Raw genomic sequence first — 22,205 nt, 5'->3', positions numbered from 1 at the left:
GTGGACGGTAAAAAAGGGTTTTCCAGTCGCTGGCTTCTTGCCCATTCTCAAAACACCTAAATGGACGTAACCATGAGCGATATGAAATGAGGAGGAATTTCTTCACCCAGAGAGTGGTGAACCTGTGGAATTCTCTACCACAGAAAGTTGTTGAGGCCAATTCACTAAATATATTCATAAAGGAGTTAGATGAAGTCCTTACTACTCGGGAGATCAAGGGGTATGGTGAGAAAGCAGGAATCGGGTACTGAAGTTGCGTGTTCAGCCATGAACTTATTGAATGGCGGTGCAGGCTAGAAGGGCCGAATGGCCTACTCCTGCACCTATTTTCTATGTTTCTATGTTTCTATGAAATGGGCGTTAGCCTTAAATTTTTTTGACCTTCTGCAGCAAAGTGTCGTTGTCCTTAGCAATGGCTCGATTCCCGCTATTCAGGAGGTCAAGGGGCATCGTGACATGCGCAGAAGAGGAGACAGAGAGAGAGGGAGCTCAGAGGCACTGAAGGCTTGGTGGTCGTGGTGTGTGTTTGTGGTGTGTGTTTGTCTGGCTGTTGTGAGAGGCACGAGGGAGATTCACCAGCAGCAAAAAGCCCACTAAGCACCAAGAACATAGTTGGCTCCGAGTTTTTGTCCAGCAAATAGGCTATAACATGGACGGGATGGAGGAGACCCTGGAGCTGGTAGCCAGGAACACTGGTGACAGAGGGCTGCCAGTGGTCCCAGAGCGCGGCACTGCACCCCAAGGTGACGCACCTCCATTGCCAACCACACATGAGAGCCAGCAGCAACATCTTGCTTCTGGCTGGGAGCACGTTCCCACCTCGGGACTGTCCTCTCCCGCATCAGTCCAAGCAGCGTTTTGGCCATCACCACCATCGCCTGAGGAACTCCTCGGCCAGGCGGCTTGGAGTCAGGAGGGGAAGGGGAAGGGGTAGAGGTGGGGAGAAGCCAGGGGGGAGGGGGGGGGGCGAAGGGTTGGTTTGTACAGAAATGCTGATGATTTCAGACTAATGTTCGGTTTAAATGTTTTTTATTTAACAAAATCTTGTCGCGCATTGGCTCAGGTAGCTGCACCGTTACACGCTGGTGTTTCCTTAACATCAAAGGGTATAATTACACTTAACTTCAATTAACGTAAACTTTAATTATCAGCAAGGTGATGTCCACCATTGATGTATCACCTGCACACCCAGCAGTGTGTCAGCCTTGTAAATAACACCAACATTCTTTCAGGCAAAGCGCTCATTGATGAGCTCCTGACATAAGGCTCTTGCAGCTATCATGTCACCGTGGGCCCTTTCATGCGATCGACAGGGGGGTGGGGGCATGGCTTCAGCGTCAGCCTGATTGTCTGGGCCGATGTCAGCGTTCGCTTCCTCGCCCTCCTCTTCTTCTCTCTGGTGAGGTGGACTGTCAGACTCATCAGGCAGTTCTTGTCCCCTCCTGATAGCCAAGTTGTGCAGTATGGAGCACACCGCCACGAATTGAGCTACCTGCTCAGGGTGGTATTGGAGCTCGCCTCCTGAGTGGTCCAGGCATCTAAAGAGCTGTTTCAGCACTCCAATGGTTTTCTCCACGATATTGCGAGTTGCTCTGTGGTTCTCATCGTATCGCCTGTCGGCTTCGCAGTGGGTGTCATGCAGGGGAGGGTCATCAGCCAGGTGGCGAGGCCATATCCTTTGTCACTAAGCATCCAGCATTGACCTTGTGACTGATGGTTAAACAAGTCAGAAACAGTGCTCTCACGCAGGATGTGCGCATCATGGATGCTGCCCGGAAATTGAGCATTCACTGCCAGTATAATTTGCTGGTGGTCGACAACCAGTTGGACATTCAGGGACTGGAATCCCTTGCGGTTCCTGAAAACCTCTGCATCCTGAAAAGGTGCCCGCATCGTGATGTGCGTACAGTCTATTGCTCCCTGCACGTTGGGGAAGTTTGCAATTCTGGGGAATCCTCGAGACCTCTCACTCGGTGCCTCCCTGGTCATAGGGAAGCTGCATGCGAACAGGGCTTCTGTGACCTGTCTAATGCAGCAATGTGTGGCATGCTGAGAAAGTCCGCAAATGTCTCCTGAAAAGAAACCGAGGCGTAGAACGACAGTGCCGCGGTGACTTTGACTCGACGGACAGTGGAGTACTGATGGTGCTGGCAGGCTGCAGATCTGCCTTTATCAGCTGGCATTTTTATTTATTTACTTGTTTTTATTTCAAAACATACTTTATTCATATAAAAATTTGCACGATACATTGGAAGGCAGTTCAGTCCATTTGGATGCAGTCAGCAATCCCGTACAATACATTTGGATGCTAACGGCAGTTCCGTTCAATAGATTTGCTTGCTTTACATTTCGAGGTACAATTCAGTACAATCCAGGATACATTGTAATACAGTCATCATATTACGTTGCATGTGGCACTATACGGTGCACGGAATGGGTGAGGGTACAGTTACATTTCTTTGCAACATACATTACTAAACAGAACTTGCATTATACATGACACTACACAGGTGTTTACAGATCATGGTGCTCTATGTAGACAGAAAGTTTACAAGTACGGCCCGAGGGGGGTTTGTACTGATTCCAGCCCCTGGGTTTACCGTGACAGAAGGGCTTTAAACTGTGGCCCTTCCCAATTTTAAGTGCGTCCCTTAGCACGTAATCCTGGATCTTGGATTGTGCCAGTCTGCAACACGCAGACGTGGACATCTCCTTGCTCTGGAAGACCGGCAGGTTTCGGCAAGACCAAAGAGCGTCTTTGACCGAGTTGATGGCCCTCCAGCAGCAGGTGATGTCTGTCTCGGTGTGTGTCCCTGGGACCAGCCCGCGGAGCACCGAGTCCTGTGTTACGGAGCTGCTCGGGATGGACCTCGACAGCAAACCACTGCGTCTCCTTCCAGACCTGCCTCGCGAAGGGACAATCCTGAAGGAGATGGGCGACAGTCTCGCCCGCCCCGCAGCCGGCCCGGGGGCACCGTGCCGTGTCTCTGAAACCCCGGCTGTGCTTGAACGCTCTGACGGGTAGGGCCCTCCTCACCGCCAACCAAGCTCCGTCTTGGTGCGTGTGTGAAAGCTCTGGCGATGAGACGTTCTGCCAGACGAGTTCGACAGTCCGCTCGGGGAACCACCCGACCGGGTACCACCCTCTCCTTCTTCCGAAGGGCGTCCAGGACCTTACGTGCTGACCGCTGTTTGACGGCCTTGTGGTCAAAGGGGTTTTTTTCTGAAAAACTTTCCCACGAAGGACAGGTGGACAGGCCTGGTCCAGCTGGTGGGGGCGTTTCACGGCAGCGTGGCCAGACCCATCCTTCGCAACACCGGGGACAGGTAGAACCTCAGCACGCAGTGACACTCGGTGTTTGCGTACCGGGGGTCTGTGCACAGCTTGGTGCAGCCGCACACAAAGGTGGCCGTCAGGATGAGGGCCCACGTCCGGAACGTCCTTTCCTCCACTGCCCAGAGATTTGTACGTTCGCGTCTCCTGCGGACACGGTCCCTTTTGGACCGCCGGACAAAGTGGAAGACGGCCCGGGTGACTGTCGCGGCTCAGGAGCGAGAGATGGGCCAGACCTGCGCCACGTACAGCAACCCCGAGAGCACCTCAACGCCTGATGACCAGGTTCTTGCCTGCCGCGGAGAGGGAGCACAGCTTCCACCATCCCAGTTTTTGCTTCACTTTGGCGGTACGCTCTTCCCAGTTTTTGGCACAGTGTGTCTGTATCACAGACCCCGGGGGGAGAGCTGGCATACCTCAGTGATGACCTCCTTGTGGAAGCGCAGTCTCCGAAGGCAGGTGGTGTTGGGCAAGTCGAGGTAAGAATGTTTCTCCTTGTACTTGCGGGGGGTGTAACGTCTGGTCCTCCTCGTCAGTCTGTCACTTCGTACATTGGGCACACAGTGCAGTGGAGCGTTCCTTCGGCCATCTCGAGTCTGCTGCACGCCATTGGTCACCAAGAGAGGGTGAGAGAGGACAGGCCCCATTGCAATAGCTCTGTGTCTTCCACCGATTGGTCACTAGCAAGGAATGTCCCGACGAAGACACCTCTTCAATTCCAATCGGTCACAGTGTGGCCAAGATGTTTGTGGAGATGTTCACATCAACTCCAACGACCTGCAGAGTACAGCTGAACTCCCCCGAGGTTGAAGCACAGCGGCCTTTTAAAGGCCGTGACATGTGATCGGGAACATGGCGTCCATAACGCTGTGATTAGTTCCGGTTAGTTCCACTTATTCTGGGTGGTTTTTTGGGCGAGGTGGTGAAATTGACGCTGGGCGATCGCGTTGGCTGCTAGTTTCGGTAAATATGCTCTTTGCGAGGGCGGGTGGTGTTATTGAATCTCAGCTTTAAACCCATGCGGGAATTAACGCTGGCCGATATTATGGGCGTTGAATTTGCCCATTCTCATGATTCCGCCCCAAAAAAGTGGGCGGGCGGTCATATTTTTTCCCAGCGTTAAGCACATGGGGAAAGTAACGCTCCACGAAAAGTTTCCAAAAAAATACCCGTCAGTTTCCACTTTGTGCTAAAATAGGCGATATCTGGGCATTATACGTCATTTCAGCGGTAAAATGGGCGTTAAGCATGCAAAAAAGAGTGGAGGTTCTAGCCCTCTGTCTCTCCCTTTCTGTCTCTCTCTCTGTCTCTCACTCTCTCCCTCTCTGTCTTTCTCTTTCTGTCTCTCTCTCTGTCTCTCACTTTCTCTCTCTCTTTCTGTCTCTCTCTCTCTCTGTCCCTCACTCTCTCCCTCTCTTTCTGCTTTCCCTCGCTCTTTGCCTCATTAACTTTCCCTTGCTCTCCCTCACTCCCCCTACTCGCTCACCATTTTCTTTCCCACTCTCTCCATCTCTCCCTCTCTCCGTCTCTCATCTCTGACTCTCATTCTTGAATTCCCACTCTCTCTATCTCTCCCTCTCTTTGTCTCTCTATCTCTTTCTCTATCGCTCCCTCTGCCTCTCTCTTGTCTCTCTCCATCTCTCCCTCTCTCCGTCTCTCATCTCTGACTCTCATTCTTGAATTCTCCCTCTCTCTATCTCTCCCTCTCTTTGTCTCTCTATCTCTCTCTCTATCTCTCCCTCTCTGTCTCTCTATCTCTCCCTCTCTCTGTCTCTCTATCTCTCTGACGCTCTCCCTCCTTCTTGAATTCCCACTCTCTCTAACTCTTTGTCTCTCTATCTCTGTCTCTCTCTTTGACTCTCATTCTTGAATTCCCACTTTTTCTATCTCTCCCTCTCTTTGTCTCTCTATCTCTCCCTCTCCCGCTCTCTGTCTCTCTTTCTCTCTATCTCTCCCTCTCTCTCTGTCTCTCTATCTTTCTGTCTCTCTCTGACTCTCATTCTTGAACTCTCACTCTCTGTCTGCCTCTCTCACTCTCTCCCTCTCTCTCTGTCTCTCCATCTTTCTGTCTCTCTCTGACTCTCATTCTTGAACTCTCACTCTCTGTCTGCCTCTCTCTCTCTCACTATCTCTCCCTCTCTCATTCATTCATTCATTCATTCTCTCTCTTTCGCTCCCTCTCCCTCTCTCCCTCCGTCTCTCTCCTTTCTATCTCTCCCTCTCTCTGTCTCTCTATCTCTCCCTCTCCCTGTCTCACTCTCTCCCTATCTCTCCCTCTCTCTCTTTCTCTCCATCTTTCTGTCTCTCTCTGACTCTCATTCTTCAACTCCCACTCTCTGTCTGCCTCTCTCCCTCTCTCATTCATTCTCTCTCTTTCGCTCCCTCTCCCTCTCTCCCTCCGTCTCTCTCCTTTCTGTCTCTCCCTCTGCCTACAGTACAATGACTGGCTGACACCTTTTCTCTCCCCCCTCGCCCCCCCCCGTCCCCCTTTCTCTCTCCCCCCCTCGCAGTGTGTGGCCGACCATCGTACCCAGCGACGGGCGTTCAGCGAATCCTGGGCGGCAGCCTGGCGCGGGAGGGCAGCTTCCCCTGGCACGTGCTGGTGGTGACCCGAGTGGGTGGCCGGGCGGGAGGCACGCTGCTGGGCGGGGGCTGGGTGCTGACCGCCGCCCACACCCTCTACCCCAAGGGGGCGGCCCGGCCCAGCGTGCAGCGGCTGCGGGCCACCACCCGGGTCCGCACGGCGGGCGGGGGAGGGGGCACCGGCCTGCGGGGGCTGCTGGCGCGCGAGGGCCCGGGGATTGAGGTCATCGCCGTGCATCCGGGCTTCGGCGAGGAACTCCACGACTTTGACCACGACATCGCGTTGATTAAGCTGCGTCCGGGCGGGGCGGGGCAGGGGGGCCAAGCGGAGGAGATGCCCGCTTGCATGCCCGGGCCCGGCGAGGGAGCCCTGCTCTTCCGGCCGGGGCGGGTGGGCTACGTGGCGGGCTGGGGGCTGGCGGACAACTACTTCCTGCGAGACCAGCTGCGCTACGCGCCGCTCCCCCTGGTCGGGCAGCACGCGTGCCGGCAGTCGCTCCGCACGGCCCGGATCGGGGGGCGGCAGCCGGTGGTCACCGACAACATGTTCTGCGCCGGGCTGCCCGAGGGCGGGAGGGACGCCTGCGGGGGGGACACGGGCGGAGGCCTCCTGGTCCCCCACCCACGCTCGGGGGACTGGCACCTGCTGGGCATCGTGTCCTGGGGCATAGGGTGCGGGCGGCCGGGGCGGTACGGGGTCTACACCCGGGTGTCCCGTTATCTCCATTGGATCAACGAGGTCATGGCCGCGCACCCCTAGGATGGGCTGCGGGGACGCTTCAGGCTAAATCTGGCCGTTGTGTTTATTTACTAATAAGATTACACACGGGTAATGGAGTAATTATCACACCTCAGGAGTAGATGGCACCCCCCCCCCCCCCCGTGGGACTCCTCACCCCCCCCAAACTGTGAGACTCCTCACCCCTCCAAACTGTGAGACTCCTCACCCCTCCAAACTGTGAGACTCCTCACCCCTCCCCAAACTGTGAGACTCCTCACCCCCCCAAACTGTGAGACTCCTCACCCCCCCAAACTGTGAGACTCCTCACCCCTCCAAACTGTGAGACTCCTCACCCCTCCAAACTGTGAGACTCCTCACCCCCCAAACTGTGAGACTCCTCACCCCCCCAAACTGTGAGACTCCTCACCCCCCCAAACTGTGAGACTCCTCACCCCCCCAAACTGTGAGACTCCTCACCCCCCCAAACTGTGAGACTCCTCACCCCCCCAAACTGTGGGACTCCTCACCCCCCCCAAACTGTGAGACTCCTCACCCCCCCCAAACTGTGAGACTCCTCACCTCCCCCAAACTGTGAGACTCCTCACCCCCCCAAACTGTGAGACTCCTCACCCCCCCAAACTGTGGGACTCCTCACCCCCCCCAAACTGTGAGACTCCTCACCCCCCCCAAACTGTGGGACTCCTCACCCCCCCAAACTGTGAGACTCCTCACCCCCCCCAAACTGTGAGACTCCTCACCCCCCCCAAACTGTGAGACTCCTCACCCCCCCAAACTGTGAGACTCCTCACCCCCCCCAAACTGTGAGACTCCTCACCTCCCCCAAACTGTGAGACTCCTCACCCCCCCAAACTGTGAGACTCCTCACCCCCCCAAACTGTGGGACTCCTCACCCCCCCAAACTGTGAGACTCCTCACCCCCCCCAAACTGTGAGACTCCTCACCTCCCCCAAACTGTGAGACTCCTCACCCCCCCAAACTGTGAGACTCCTCACCCCCCCAAACTGTGGGACTCCTCACCCCCCCCAAACTGTGAGACTCCTCACCCCCCCAAACTGTGAGACTCCTCACCCCCCCAAACTGTGGGACTCCTCACCCCCCCCAAACTGTGAGACTCCTCACCCCCCCAAACTGTGGGACTCCTCACCCCCCCCAAACTGTGAGACTCCTCACCCCCCCAAACTGTGAGACTCCTCACCCCCCCCAAACTGTGAGACTCCTCACCCCCCCAAACTGTGGGACTCCTCACCCCCCCCAAACTGTGAGACTCCTCACCCCCCCAAACTGTGAGACTCCTCACCCCCCCAAACTGTGAGACTCCTCACCCCCCCAAACTGTGAGACTCCTCACCCCCCCAAACTGTGAGACTCCTCACCCCCCCCAAACTGTGAGACTCCTCACCCCCCCAAACTGTGAGACTCCTCACCCCCCCCAAACTGTGAGACTCCTCACCCCCCCAAACTGTGGGACTCCTCACCCCCCCAAACTGTGAGACTCCTCCCCCCCCCAAACTGTGGGACTCCTCACCCCCCCCAAACTGTGAGACTCCTCACCCCCCCAAACTGTGAGACTCCTCACCCCCCCCAAACTGTGAGACTCCTCACCCCCCCAAACTGTGGGACTCCTCACCCCCCCCAAACTGTGGGACTCCTCACCCCCCCCCCAAACTGTGAGACTCCTCACCCCCCCCAAACTGTGAGACTCCTCACCCCCCAAACTGTGGGACTCCTCACCCCCCCCAAACTGTGAGACTCCTCACCCCCCCAAACTGTGGGACTCCTCACCCCCCCCAAACTGAGACTCCTCACCCCCCCAAACTGTGAGACTCCTCACCCCCCCCAAACTGAGACTCCTCACCCCCCCAAACTGTGAGACTCCTCACCCCCCCCAAACTGTGAGACTCCTCACCCCCCCAAACTGTGAGACTCCTCACCCCCCCCAAACTGTGGGACTCCTCACCCCCCCCAAACTGTGAGACTCCTCACCCCCCCAAACTGTGGGACTCCTCACCCCCCCCAAACTGAGACTCCTCACCCCCCCAAACTGTGGGACTCCTCACCCCCCCCAAACTGTGAGACTCCTCACCCCCCCAAACTGTGAGACTCCTCACCCCCCCAAACTGTGAGACTCCTCACCCCCCCAAACTGTGGGACTCCTCACCCCCCCCAAACTGTGGGACTCCTCACCCCCCCAAACTGTGAGACTCCTCACCCCCCCCAAACTGTGGGACTCCTCACCCCCCCAAACTGTGAGACTCCTCACCCCCCCCAAACTGTGGGACTCCTCACCCCCCCCAAACTGTGAGACTCCTCACCCCCCCCAAACTGTGAGACTCCTCACCCCCCCCAAACTGTGAGACTCCTCACCCCCCCCAAACTGTGAGACTCCTCACCCCCCCAAACTGTGAGACTCCTCACCCCCCCAAACTGTGAGACTCCTCACCCCCCCAAACTGTGAGACTCCTCACCCCCCCAAACTGTGGGACTCCTCACCCCCCCAAACTGTGGGACTCCTCACCCCCCCCAAACTGTGAGACTCCTCACCCCCCCCAAACTGTGAGACTCCTCACCCCCCCCAAACTGTGAGACTCCTCACCCCCCAAACTGTGAGACTCCTCACCCCCCCAAACTGTGAGACTCCTCACCCCCCCAAACTGTGAGACTCCTCACCCCCCCCAAACTGTGAGACTCCTCACCCCCCCAAACTGTGAGACTCCTCACCCCCCCCCAAACTGTGAGACTCCTCACCCCCCCAAACTGTGGGACTCCTCACCCCCCCCAAACTGTGAGACTCCTCACCCCCCCAAACTGTGAGACTCCTCACCCCCCCAAACTGTGAGACTCCTCACCCCCCCCAAACTGTGAGACTCCTCACCCCCCAAACTGTGGGACTCCTCACCCCCCCAAACTGTGAGACTCCTCACCCCCCCAAACTGTGGGACTCCTCACCCCCCCAAACTGTGAGACTCCTCACCCCTTCCAAACTGTGAGACTCCTCACCCCCCCCAAACTGTGAGACTCCTCACCCCCCCAAACTGTGGGACTCCTCACCCCCCCAAACTGTGAGACTCCTCACCCCCCCAAACTGTGAGACTCCTCACCCCTTCCAAACTGTGAGACTCCTCACCCCCCCCAAACTGTGAGACTCCTCACCCCCCCAAACTGTGGGACTCCTCACCCCCCCAAACTGTGAGACTCCTCACCCCCCCAAACTGTGGGACTCCTCACCCCTTCCAAACTGTGAGACTCCTCACCCCCCCAAACTGTGGGACTCCTCACCCCCCCAAACTGTGGGACTCCTCACCCCCCCAAACTGTGGGACTCCTCACTGTGCCCCTCCCCCTCCAAACTGTGGGCACCTCACCTCCAAAACTATGGGACTCCCCACTTCCTTCAAACTGTGGGATTCCTCATCCCCCAAACTCTGGGACTCCTCACCACCCCCCCCCCCCGCAAACTGTGGGTCTCCTCACCCCCCCCCCCCCAAACTGTGGGTCTCCTCACCCGTCCAAACTGTGGGACTCCTCACCCCCCCCAAACTGTGGGACTCCTCCCCCCAAACTGTGGAACTCCACACTTCCCAAACTATGGGACTCCTCAACCCCCCCCCAAACTGTAGGGACTTCTCACCCCCTCCCCCCAGACTGTGGGAACTCCTCATGTCCCCAACTGTGGGATTCGCCCCTGAAATGTGACTCCTCAAGCTAAATCTGATTGTTGTGCTTATTTACTCATAAGATTGCACAGAGGTAATGGAATACAACAAATTATCAGCTTGTCTTGCGGAATACTGTAAACTCTTTCCAGATTAATAAAACGTTCAAACCCTGTGTGTTCTTTTTAGAATTTCCGTAAGTCCGACTTCGAGAAATGTTACAGGGTCATGAACCCCCGCCCCAGTCTCAATGTAGGACCTGAATATTGCCGTTGATATCGGACTTGCATTTCTACAGCTTTTTCATGATCTCAACATGTCCCAAAACCCTTAACACGCCAGTGAAGCCCGTTGGATGGGTAGTGACTGTTACCCGCTGATGCTCTCCAAGGCCTTGATGTCCTTCTTCAAGTGTGGTGCCCAAAATTGCCCTCAAATGCCCCAGCTGGGGCCCAACCTGTGTATACAGTCAGCGTTCTTTGATCTGCTTGTCAACTCTTACACTGACCCCTGGCATGATTTCCCCCATCATTGCCTGACTTGTGTGTCACACAACGGCAACAACTTGCAATTATATAGCGCCTAATCCCACTATCCCGCTCTCGCTCCGTGGCCCTGTAGCTTACGGCACTTCAAGGTGCACTGCCTGCCAAATGTGGGGAGGGTTTCTGCCTCTACCACCCTTTCAGGCCGTGAGTTCCAGACCCTGCCCCAGACCCCCACCACCCTCCCCTCTAAACCCCCCCCCACCGCCAATTACTTTCAATCTCTGCCTCCTAGTTGTTGACACCTCTGCCCAGGGAAACAGGTCCGTCCTGTCCACTCTATCCAGGCCCCTCATCATTTTATACACCTCAATCAGGTCTCCCCTCAGCCTCAGGCCCCCCCAGCCTTTCCTCATGGCTAAAATTCTCCAGTCCTGGCAACATCGTCATAAATCTCCTCGACACCCTCTCCAGTGCAATCACGTTTCCTGTCATGTGGTGACCAGAACTGCACGCAGTACTCTAGCTGTGGCCTAACCTGTGTTTTATACAGTTCAAGCATAACCCTCCCTGCTCTTATATTCCATGCCTCGAGTAATAAAGGCAAGTATTCCTTATGCCTTCTTAACCACCTTAGCTACCTGGCCTGCTACTGTCATGGATCTGTGGACCTGCACTCCAAGGTCCCTCTGTTCCTCTACACTTCTCAGTGTCCTACCATTTAATGTGTAATCCCTTGCCTTGTAGCCCTCCCCAAATGCATTCCATCACACTTCTCCAGAGTGAATTCCATTTGCCACTGTTCTGCCCACATGTGCAGCGCTCCCTCAGTACCACCCCTCCAACAGTGCGGCGCTCCCTCAGTACTGCCCCTCTGACAGTACGGCATTCCCTCAGTACCCGCCCTCCGACAGAATGGCGCTCCCTCAGTACTGCCCCTCCAACAGAACAGCACTTCCTCAGTACCGCCTCTCCGACAGTGCGGCGCTCCCTCAGTACTGCCCCTCCGACAGTGCGGCACTCCCTCAGTACTGCCCCACCGACAGTGCGGCACTCCCTCAGTACTGCCCCTCCGACAGTGAAGCACTCCCTCAGTACTTTCCCTCCGACAGTGCGGCACTCCCTCAGTACTGCCCCTCCGACAGTGCGGCACTCCCTCAGTACTGCCCCTCCGACAGTGCGGCACTCCCTCAGTACTGCCCCTCCGACAGTGCGGCATTCCCTCAGTACTGCCCCTCCGACAGTGCAGCACTCCCTCAGTACTGCCCATCAGACAGCGCAGTACGGCGCTCCCTCAGTACTGCAGCTCCGACAGTGCGGTGCTCCCTCAGTACTGCCCCTCCCACAGTGCGGCACTCCCTCAGTACTGCCCCTCTGACTGTGCGGAGCTCCCTCAGTACTGCCCCTCCAACAGTGCGGCACTCGCTCAGTACTGCCCCTCCGACAGTGCGGCGCTCCCTCAGTACAGCCCCTCTGACAGCGTGGCGCTCCCTCAGTACTGCCCCTCCGACAGTGCGGCGTTCCCTCAGTACTGCCCCTGTGACAGTGCAGCACTCCCTCAGTACTGCCCCTCCAACAGCACAGTGCGGCGCTCCCTCAGTACTGCCCCTCCGACAGTGCGGCGCTCCCTCAGTACTGCCCCTCCGACAGTGCGGCGCTCCCTCAGTACTGCCCCTCCGACAGTGCGGCGCTCCCTCAGTACTGCCCCTCCGACAGTGCGGCGCTCCCTCAGTACTGCCCCTGTGACAGTGCAGCACTCCCTCAGTACTGCCCCTCCAACAGCACAGTGCGGCGCTCCCTCAGTACTGCCCCTCCGATAGTGCGGCGCTCCCTCAGTACTGCCCCTCCGACAGTGCGGCGCTCCCTCAGTACTGCCCCTCCGACAGTGCGGCGCTCCCTCAGTCCTGCCCCTCCGACAGTGCGGCGCTCCCTCACTACTCCCCCTCCGACAGTGTGGTGCTCCCTCAGTACTGTCCCTCCGACAGCGCAGTACGTCACTCCCTCAGTACTGCCTCTCCGACAGAGCGGTGCTCCCTCAGTACTGCCCCTCCGACAGTGCGGAACGGCGCTCCCTCAGTACTGCCCTTCCGACAGTGCGGCGCTCCCTTGGTACTGCTCCTGTGACAGTGCAGCACTCCGTCAGTACTGCCCCTCCAACAGTGCGGTGCTCCCTCAGTACTGCCCCTCCGACAGCACAGTGCGGCACTCCCTCAGTACAGCCCCTCCAACAGCGCAGCACTCCCTTAGTATTGTAGCTCCGACAGTGCGGCGCTCCCTCAGTACTGCCCCTCTGACAGAACAGCGCTCCCTCAGTACTGCCCCTCCGACAGCACAGTGTGGCACTCCCTCAGTACTGCCCCTCCAACAGTGCGGTGCTCCCTCAGTACTGCCCCTCCGACAGCGCAGTATGTCGCTCCCTCAGTACTGCCTCTCCGACAGTGCGGCACTCCCTCAGTACTGTCCCTCCGACAGTGCGGCGCTCCCTCAGTACTGCCCCTCCGACAGCGCAGTACGGCACTCCCTCAGTACTGCCCCTCCGACAATGCGGTGCTCCCTCAGTACTGTCCCTCCAACAGTGCAACACTCCCTCAGTACCGCCCCTCCGACACTGCGGCACTCCCTCAGTACTGCCCCTCTGACAGCGTAGTGCGGCGCTCCCTCAGTACTGCCCTTCAACAGTGCGTTGCTCCCTCAGTAGTGCCCCTCCGACAGCGCAGTACGGCGCTCCCTCAGTACTGCAGCTCCGACAGTGCAGCACTCCCTCAGTACAGTCCCTCCGACTGTGCGGAGCACCCTCAGTACTGCCCCTCCGACAGTGCGGCGATCCCTCAGTACTGCCCCTCCGACAGTGCAGTATGTCGCTCCCTCAGTACTGCCCCTCCGACAGTGCCGCGCTCCCTCAGTACTGCTCCTCCAACAGTGTGGCGCTCCCTCAGTACTGCCCTTCCGACAGTGCGGTGCTCCCTCAGTACTGTCCCTCCGACAGCGCAGTACGTCACTCCCTCAGTACTGCCCCTCCGACAGAGCGGTGCTCCCTCAGTACTGCCCCTCCGACAGTGCGGAACGGCGCTCCCTCAGTACTGCCCTTCCGACAGTGCGGTGCTCCCTCAGTACAGCCTCTCCGACAGTGCGGCGCTCCCTCAGTACTGCCACTCCGACAGTGCGGTGCTCCCTCAGTACCGCATCTCCGACAGTGCGGCGCTCCCTCAGTACAGCCCCTCCGACAGTGCGGTGCTCCCTCAGTACTGCCCCTCCGACAGTGCGGCGCTCCCTCAGTACTGCCCCTCCGACAGTGCGGCGCTCCCTCAGTACTGTCCCTCCGTCAGTGCGGCGCTCCCTCAGTACTGCCCCTCCAACAGTGCAGCGCTCCCTCAGTACAGCCCCTCCGACAGTGCGGCGCTCCCTCAGTACTGCCCCTCCCACAGTGCGGCACTCCCTCAGTACTGCCCCTCCGACAGTGCGGCGCTCCCTCAGTACTGCCCCTCCCACAGTGCGGCACTCCCTCAGTACAGCCCCTCCGACAGTGCGGCGCTCCCTCAGTACTGCCCCTCCCACAGTGCGGCACTCCCTCAGTACTGCCCCTCTGACACTACGGCGATCCCTCAGTACCGCCCCTCCGACAGTATGGCACTCCCTCAGTTGTGCCCCTCCAACAGTAGAGCGCTCCCCGAGTACTGCCCCTCCCACAGTGCGGCGCTCCCTCAGTACTGCCCCTCCAACAGTGTGGCACTCCCTCAGTACTGCCCGTCCGACAGCGCAGTATGGCGCTCCCTCAGTACTGCCCCTCCGACAGCGCAGTATGGCGCTCCCTCAGTACTGCCCCTCCAACAGTGTGGCACTCCCTCAGTACTGCCCCTCTGATAGTGCAGTATGGCGCTCCCTCAGTACTGCCCCTCCAACAGTGTGGCACTCCCTCAGTACTGCCCCTCCGACAGCGCAGTACGGCACTCCCTCAGTACTACCCCTCCGACAGCGCAGTATGGCGCTCCCTCAGTACTGTCCCTCCGACAGTGCGGCGCTCCCTCAGTACTGCCCTTCCGACAGTGCAGTACGACACTCCCTCAGTACAGCCCCTCCGACAGTGCAGCGCTCCCTCAGTACTGCCCCTTCGACAGCGCAGTGCAGCGCCCCCTCAGTACTGCAGCTCCGACACTGCGGTGCTCCCTCAGTACTGCCCCTCCGACTGTGCGGAGCTCCCTCAGTACTGCCCCTCCGACAGTACGGCGCTCCCTCAGTACTGCCCCTCCGACTGTGTGGAGCACCCTCAGTACTGCCCCTCCAACTGTGCGGAGCTCCCTCAGTACTGACCCTCCGATAGTAGGGCGCTCCCTCAATACTGCCTCTCCGACAGTGCGGTGCTCCCTCAGTACTGCCCCTCCGACAGTGCAGTGCGGCGCTCCCTCAGTACTGCCCTTCTGACAGTGCGGCGCTCCCTCAGTACTGCCCCTCCGACAGTGCGGCGCTCGCTCAGTACTGCCCCTACGACAGTGCGGCGCTCCCTCAGTACTGCCCTTCCGACAGTGCAGTACGACACTCCCTCAGTACCGCCCCTCCGACAGTGCGGCACTCCCTCAGTACTGCCCCTCCGACAGTGCGGCGCTCCCTCAGTGCTGCCCCTCCGACAGCGCAGTGCGGCGCTCCCTCAGTGCTGCCCCTCCGACAGCGCAGTGCGGCACTCCCTCAGTACTGGGCGAGTGAGAGAGTATCGAGCCTGGGATCAGGAGTGGGGGGGGTGCTCGAACCCACGAACTACGGCAGTAACTGCCCTCCAACAAAGCGTTTGGTTGACTGCCAAGGGCTTCGAGGCCGTGAAGGGCAACGAGTTTCCGGCAGGAAGAAGCAAGGGTGCTGAAATGAGTGTGGCGGGCCACGTTCTGGTGTTGAAGTGAAGCTTTATTTCAGGTAACAAACAGCCAGCAAATAAAAGTTAAACACTGCCTCCCTGGGGCTCTTGTTCGAAGCGGGGATTTGCACGGAACGGCGGGGGGGGGGGTCGTTGAGGCAGGCGGGGGGTGTGCAGAACGAGGCGACTTGGGGGAACAAACGACAAACGCCCAGGATGTGCGACCCGACTTCTCACAGGCTGATTGGGAGCTTCTCCGACTTGCGTCTGCAGATCCAGTGGTGGACCACGGAGCATGCTGCGTTGGCCCAGGCTCCCTTCCGCAGCAGGCCGCAGTTCTTGAAGGCCTCCAGTTCGTAGTCGAAGTGCCTGTCCGGGTGGCCTCGTTCCCAGTACCTAGGGTGGGGGGGTAGTGTGGGGGCGGGGGGGGGGGCGGAGGAGCAGAGAGTTTAGGCGCCGTGACGGCAACTGTGGATAAACGGCGGGAAGGGAAGGGAAGGGAGGGAGGGAGGGAGCGAGGGAGGGAGGGAAGGAAGGAAGGGAGGAAGGGTGGGAGAGAGAGAGCTAGGGAAGGAAGGAAGGGAGGGAGCGAGGGAGGGAGGGAAGGAAGGAAGGGAGGGAAGGAAGGGAGGGAGGGTGGGAGAGAGAGAGCGAGGGAAGGAAGGAAGGGAGGGAGGAAGGGAGCGAGGGAGGGAGGGAAGGAAGGAAGGGAGGGAGGGAGCGAGGGAGGGAGGGAAGGAAGGAAGGAAGGAAGGGAGGGAGAGAGGGAAGGAAGGAAGGGAGGAAGGGAGCGAGGGAGGGAGGGAAGGAAGGAAGGGAGGGAGGGAGCGAGGGAGGGAGGGAAGGAAGGAAGGGAGGGAGGAAGGGAGCGAGGGAGGGAGGGAAGGAAGGAAGGGAGGGAGCGAGGGAGGGAGGGAAGGAAGGAAGGGAGGGAGGGAGCGAGGGAGGGAGGGAAGGAAGGGAGGGAGAGAGGGAAGGGAGGAAGGGAGCGAGGGAGGGAGGGAAGGAAGGAAGGGAGTGAGAGAGGGAGCGAGGGAAGGAAGGAAGAGAGGGAGGGAGAGAGGGAGGGAAGGAAGGAAGGGAGGGAGAGAGGGAGCGAGGGAGGGAGGGAAGGGAGGGAGAGAGGGAGCAAGGGAAGGAAGGAAGGGAGGGAGAGAGGGAGCGAGGGAGGGAAGGAAGGGAGGGAGGGAGAGAGGGAGGGAGGGAAGGAAGGGAGGGTGAGAGAGAGGGAGCGAGGGAAGGAAGGGAGGGAGAGAGGGAGCGAGGGAGGGAGGGAAGGAAGGAAGGGAGGGAGAGAGGGAGCGAGGGAGGGAGCGAGGGAGGGAGAGAGGGAGGGAGGGAAGGAAGGGAGGGTGAGAGAGAGGGAGCGAGGGAAGGAAGGAAGGGAGGGAGAGAGGGAGCGAGGGAGGGAGGGAAGGAAGGGAGGGAGGGAGAGAGGGAGCGAGGGAGGGAGGGAAGGAAGGGACGGAGGGAGAGAGGGAGCGAGGGAGGGAGGGAAGGAAGGGAGGGAGGGAGAGAGGGAGCGAGGGAAGGAAGGGCGGGAGGGAGGGAGTGAGGGAGCGAGGGAGGGAGGGAGGGAGAGAGGGAGCGAGGGAGAGAAGGAGGAAGGAAGGAAAGAAAGAACAAAAGAAACGAATGGAGGATAGATGTAAAGAAAGTAGGACCGAATGAATGAAAGGATGAAGGAAAGAACGAACGAATGAACTAACTGACATTTATAAAGCCCGTTTCACAACCTCAGGACGTCACAAACCCATTTACAGCCGATGATTTACGTTTTTTGAAATGTAGCCAATGTGGGAAATGCCAAGCTCCCACACACAGCAATGTGATAATGGCCAGATATTCTGCTTTGTTTCGTGCTGTCGGTTTAACTGCGGGATGACTATGGGCCCAGGACACCCGGGACAACTCTCCCCACAGCCCCTCCCCCACCCCCCCGCCCCGCGGACAGGTCTAACTGTGTCAAATTATGCCGATGCAAAAGACCCTTTCGTACGGGGTTGTATTCTGGGGCTTGTTAGTCCAACATAAATCCTAGTGATTTATACTGGGGAGGTAATTGAGTGTACGTTCAATAAACGAGCAAATCTTAGTCAAGCCAAAACCCTGTGCCGTGTGTATTTTGTTCTTATAAATCCTGACGTCAAAGGGTGACGAGGTAATTAGACACCCTTACAGTCAGCATGGATTTATTACGGGAAGATCGTGTCTGACTGACCTGATTGAATTTTTGGAGGAGATAATGAGGAGGCTCGATGAGGGCAGTGTACCCGATGTAGTATACATAGAGTTTAGCAAGGATTTCGATAAGGTCCCACATGGCAGACTGGTCACGAAGGTAAAAGCCCGTGGGATCCAGGGCAAAGTGGCAAGTTGGATCCAAAATTGGCTCAGAGGTCGTTAGCAAAGGGTAAGGGTCGAGGGGTGTTTTTATGACTGGAAGGATGTTTCCAGTGGGGTTCCGCAGGGCTCAGTACTCGGTCGCTTGTTTTCTGTGGTATATATCATTGATTCAGACTTGAATGCAGGGGGTATGATTAAGAAGTTTACAGACGATGCTACAATCGGCTGTGTGGTTGATAATGAAGAAGAAAGCTGTGGACTGCAGGAAGATATCAATGAACTGGTCAGGCGGGCAGAACAGTGGCAAATGGAATTCAATCCGGAGAAGTGTGAGGTTGGGGAGGGCTAACAAGGCAAGGGAATTAACACATTAAATGGCACGACACTGAGAAGTGTAGAGGAACAAAAGGACCTTGGAGTGCAGGTCCACAGATCACTGAAGGTAGCAGGCCTGGTAGATGAGGTGGTTAAGAAGACATACAGAATACAAGAGCAGTGGGGCGGGGGGGGGTGTTATGCTTGAACAGTATAACACACTGGTTAGGCCACAGCTGGAGTACTGCGTGCAGTTCTGGTCACCACATTACAGGAAAGATGTGATTGCACTGGAGAGGGTACAGAGGAGACTTACAAGGGTGTTGCCTGGACTGGAGAATTTTAGTGATGAGAAAAGATTGGATAGGCTGGGGTTGTTTTCTCTGGAACAGAGGAGGCTGAGGGGAGACCTGATTGAGGTGTATAAAATGATGAGGGGCCTGGATAGAGTGGATAGGACGGACCTGTTTCCCTGGGCAGAGGGGTCAATGACCAGGGGGCTTGGATTGAAAGTAATTGGGGGGAGGTTTAGAGGGGATTTGAGGGGAGAAGGTGGAGGGGGTCTGGGGCAGGGTCTGGAACTCACGGCCTGAAAGGGTGGTAGAGGCAGAAACCCTCCCCACATTTGGCAGAGCACCTTGAAGTGCCGTAAGCTGCAGAGCTACGGACCGAGAGCGGGAAAGTGGGATTAGGCCGGGGGGGGGGCTCTTGGTCGGCCGGCGCGAGGCGGACACGATGGGCCGAAATGGCCTCCTTCCGCGCTGTAAATTTCTATGATTCTATGAGCCCCTTCCGTCTCGGCCCAGATTTGGGACGAAAGCTATTATCAGCTACTCACGTCAGGTTGTCGAGCAGATACGTTCCATCGATCCACATCCAAGTGGAGTCATGCTGGACCTCCTTAATTCCAATCCAATACACCTTGTCCACGTCGAAGGCAGCAACAAATTTCTGTGGGCCAGTACAGAGTCAATCATTGAGTGAAGCTCCATCTGCCCCGGCCCATCAAACACTCCCAGGGCAGGTACACGGGGTTAGATACAGAGTAAAGCTCCCTCTACACTGTCCCATCAAACACTCCCAGGGCAGGTGTCGTGTCTTGGATAAAGAGTCAGACTAGATACTGCGGGCTCAAAGTAAGGTGTGACCGTAGTCCTTTATTACAGATCTCAGAGTGCCGCTCCAGCCTGTGAGGCCTCCTTATGTACAGGTGCTCCCAAAGGATTGTGGGATCCCTTGGGACTCCAGGGGATGAGCCCTCTGGTGGTTAAACATGGTATTTACAGGTTTACATATATAACTACACTCCCCTCCCCAAAGTCAATAGTGTAACTATTTACAATGTGAGTCAATCTGGGGCCTTCCTTTCCCTGGTTGATCGTCTCGGTGTAAATGCTGGTTTTGGTGAGTCATTTGTTGGGCCCTCGCTGGGCTGCTGTGTAGCTGGTCTTGCTGGGCTGCAGGACGTGGTGAGTCCTGCTGGGCTGCTGTGGGTGATGGGTTCTGCTTCATGGTCAACCGCTGGGTCGGTTGCCACTTGTGTGTGTGTTGGAGGGTCGAAAAAGGTAGAATCTATTGTGGGTTGTTCTGGATAGTCCGTGAATCTGAGTTATGTTTAGTCCAAGTGTTTCCTGCAGGTGAGTCCATTTGAGAGTTTGACCAGAAACACCCTACTCCCCTCTTTGGCCACGACAGTGCCGGGAAGCCACTTGGGACCTTGTCCATAGTTCAACACAAATACAGCATCATTAATCTCAATTTCGCGTGACACGTTTGCGTGATCATGATATGTATTCTGTTGAAGCCGCCTGCTCTCTACCTGTTCATGTAGATCAGGGTGGACTAGCAAGAGCCTTGTCTTAAGTGCCCTTTTCATGAGCAGTTCAGCCGGGGAACCCCAGTGAGCGAGTGGGGTCTTGTGCCGTAACTAAACAGGACTCAGGATAGGCGAGTCTGCAGTGAGCCTTCAGTTACCCTCTTCAAGCTCTGCTTGATTGTTTGCACTGCTCGCTCTGCCTGACCGTTGGTTTAAACGGGGTAGATGTGACATGTTTGATCCCATTGCGGGACATGAACTCTTTCAACTCGGCACTGGTGAAGCACTTTCCATTGTCACTCACAAGGACGTCAGGCAGGCCGTGCATGGCAAACATGGCCCGCAGGCTTTCAATGGTGGCAGCAGACGTGCTTGCCGACATTATCTCACATTCAATCCATTTGGAGTGCGCATCTACAACCACTAGGAACATTTTTCCCAAGAATGGGCCTGCATAGTCGACATGGACCCTAGACCGCGGTTTGGAAGGCCAGGACCATAAATTTAGTGGCGCCCCCCTGGATGCATTGCTTAACTGTGAACATGTATTACATGTGTGCACGCAGGACTCAAAGTCTGCATCGATACCGGGCCACCACACGTGGGATCTGGCTATCGCTTTCATCATTACGATGCCTGGGTGGGTGCTGTGGAGGTCACTAATGAAGGTGTCCCTGGCCTTTTTGGGCACCACTACCCGATTACCCCATAGGAGGCAGTCTGCCTGTATAGATATTTCATCTTTGCGCCGCTGGTACGGCTTTATTTCTTCCTGCATCTCTAATGGGACACTAGACTAACTCCCGTGGAGCAGACAGTTTCTTACTAAAGACAGTAAGGGATCCTGGCTCGTCCAGGTTCTAATCTGTCGGGCGGTAACAGATGATTGCTCACTCTCGAATGCTTCCATTACCATGACTAAATCTGCGGGCTGTGCCATCTCCACCCCTGTGGTGGGCAATGGCAGCCTACTGAGAGCATCGGCACAGTTTTCTGTGCCTGGCCTGTGGCGGATGGCGTAGTTGTATGCGGTCAAAGTGAGCGCCCATCTCTGAATGCAGGCCGATGCATTCATATTTATCCCCTTGCTTTCAGAAAAGAGGGATATCAGTGGCTTATGGTCAGTTTCCAATTCAAATTTGAGCCCAAACAGGTATTGATGCATTTTCTTTACCCCATAGACACATGCTAACGCTTCTTTTTTGATTATGCTATAGGCCCTCTCAGCCTTAGACAGACTTCTGGATGCATAAGCAACCGGTTGCAATTTCCCAAATTCATTAGCTTGTTGCAATAGACACCCGACACCATATGACGACGCATCACATGCTAGTACCAAATGCTTACATGGATCGTACAACACAAGCAATTTGTTTGAGCATAACAGTTTCTTAGCTTTCTCAAAGGCATTTTCTTGGCCTTTACCCCATGCCCATTCATCTCCTATATGCAGTAAAGAGTGCAGGGGTTCTAACAATGTGTTAAGACCCAGTAAGAAGTTACCAAAATAGTTCAGGAGTCCTATAACTGCAGCTCCGTCACATTCTGTTGTCTCAGTGCGTTCTTGATTGCCTCCATCTTCGAATCGGTGAGCCTGATGCCGTCCGCCGCGATTCTTCTCCCCAGGAACTCCACTTCAAGCGCCAGGAAAACGCACTTCGAGCATTTTAACCTGAGCCCCACACGATTAAGCCGACTAAGAACCTCCTCCAGGTGCTCGACGGTGTCCCGACCTGTAACCAAGATGTCGTCCTGGAAAACCATGGTGTGCGGGACCAACTTCAGCAAGCTTTCCATGTTCCTCTGGAATATTGCCGCGGCTGATCGAATCCCAAATGGGCATCTGTTGTAAATGAAGAGACCTTTGTGCGCGTGATGCAGGTGAGGCCCTTCGATGATTCCTCCAGCTCCTGTGTCATGTAGGCCAAGGTCAAGTCCAGCTTCGTGAACGTCTTTCCTCCCGCCAGCGTCGCAAATAGGTCGTCTGCCTTTGGTAGCGGGTATTGATCCTGCAGGGAGAAATGATTGATAATTACTTTGTAACCACCACAGATTCTGATGGTGTCATCTTCCTTGAGGACTGGAACAAT

At 56.8% G+C, this 22,205-nt stretch overlaps 2 protein-coding genes across 5 annotated transcripts in view; one reads left to right on the top strand and one right to left on the bottom strand.

The window, feature by feature from the left end:
* Nucleotides 1-4,024: 4,024 nt before the first annotated feature.
* LOC139247678 (complement C1r subcomponent-like) lies at nt 4,025-6,677 on the top strand. The gene is made up of 2 exons (XM_070871761.1): nt 4,025-4,118; nt 5,845-6,677. Exons 1-2 carry the CDS (start codon nt 4,025-4,027, stop codon nt 6,675-6,677), a joined length of 927 nt encoding a protein of 308 aa, XP_070727862.1.
* Nucleotides 6,678-15,679: 9,002 nt separating this feature from the next.
* The window catches only part of LOC139247684 (C-type lectin domain family 7 member A-like), an 82,914-nt gene continuing 76,388 nt past the window's right edge, over nt 15,680-22,205 (bottom strand). For 3 of the 4 annotated variants that reach the window (XM_070871772.1, XM_070871773.1, XM_070871771.1), the window contains exons 6-7: nt 19,138-19,250; nt 15,680-16,034 (exon numbers count right to left, since the gene is read on the bottom strand). In XM_070871772.1, the coding sequence (XP_070727873.1) occupies nt 15,872-16,034; nt 19,138-19,250 (276 nt within the window). In that variant the 3' untranslated portion in view covers nt 15,680-15,871. Of the gene's footprint in view, nt 16,107-19,137; nt 19,251-22,205 lie in introns of all 4 variants that reach the window. The other variant, XM_070871774.1, reaches the window with a different exon arrangement.

This window comes from Pristiophorus japonicus, unplaced genomic scaffold, assembly GCF_044704955.1.
Source record: "Pristiophorus japonicus isolate sPriJap1 unplaced genomic scaffold, sPriJap1.hap1 HAP1_SCAFFOLD_281, whole genome shotgun sequence".
In the NCBI taxonomy this organism is placed as follows: domain Eukaryota; kingdom Metazoa; phylum Chordata; class Chondrichthyes; family Pristiophoridae; genus Pristiophorus; species Pristiophorus japonicus.
The sequence above is the reverse complement of the archived record's forward strand: the minus strand, read 5'-3'. Positions and strand labels throughout refer to the sequence as shown.

Bases quoted from the DNA above. Each gene is read 5' to 3' on its own strand.
- LOC139247678 (XM_070871761.1), top strand. From the start codon at position 4,025: ATGTCCCGACGAAGACACCTCTTCAATTCCAATCGGTCACAGTGTGGC. The intron at 4,119-5,844 runs GTACAGCTGAAC...CCCCCCTCGCAG, and splicing joins CAACTCCAACGACCTGCAGA to TGTGTGGCCGACCATCGTAC.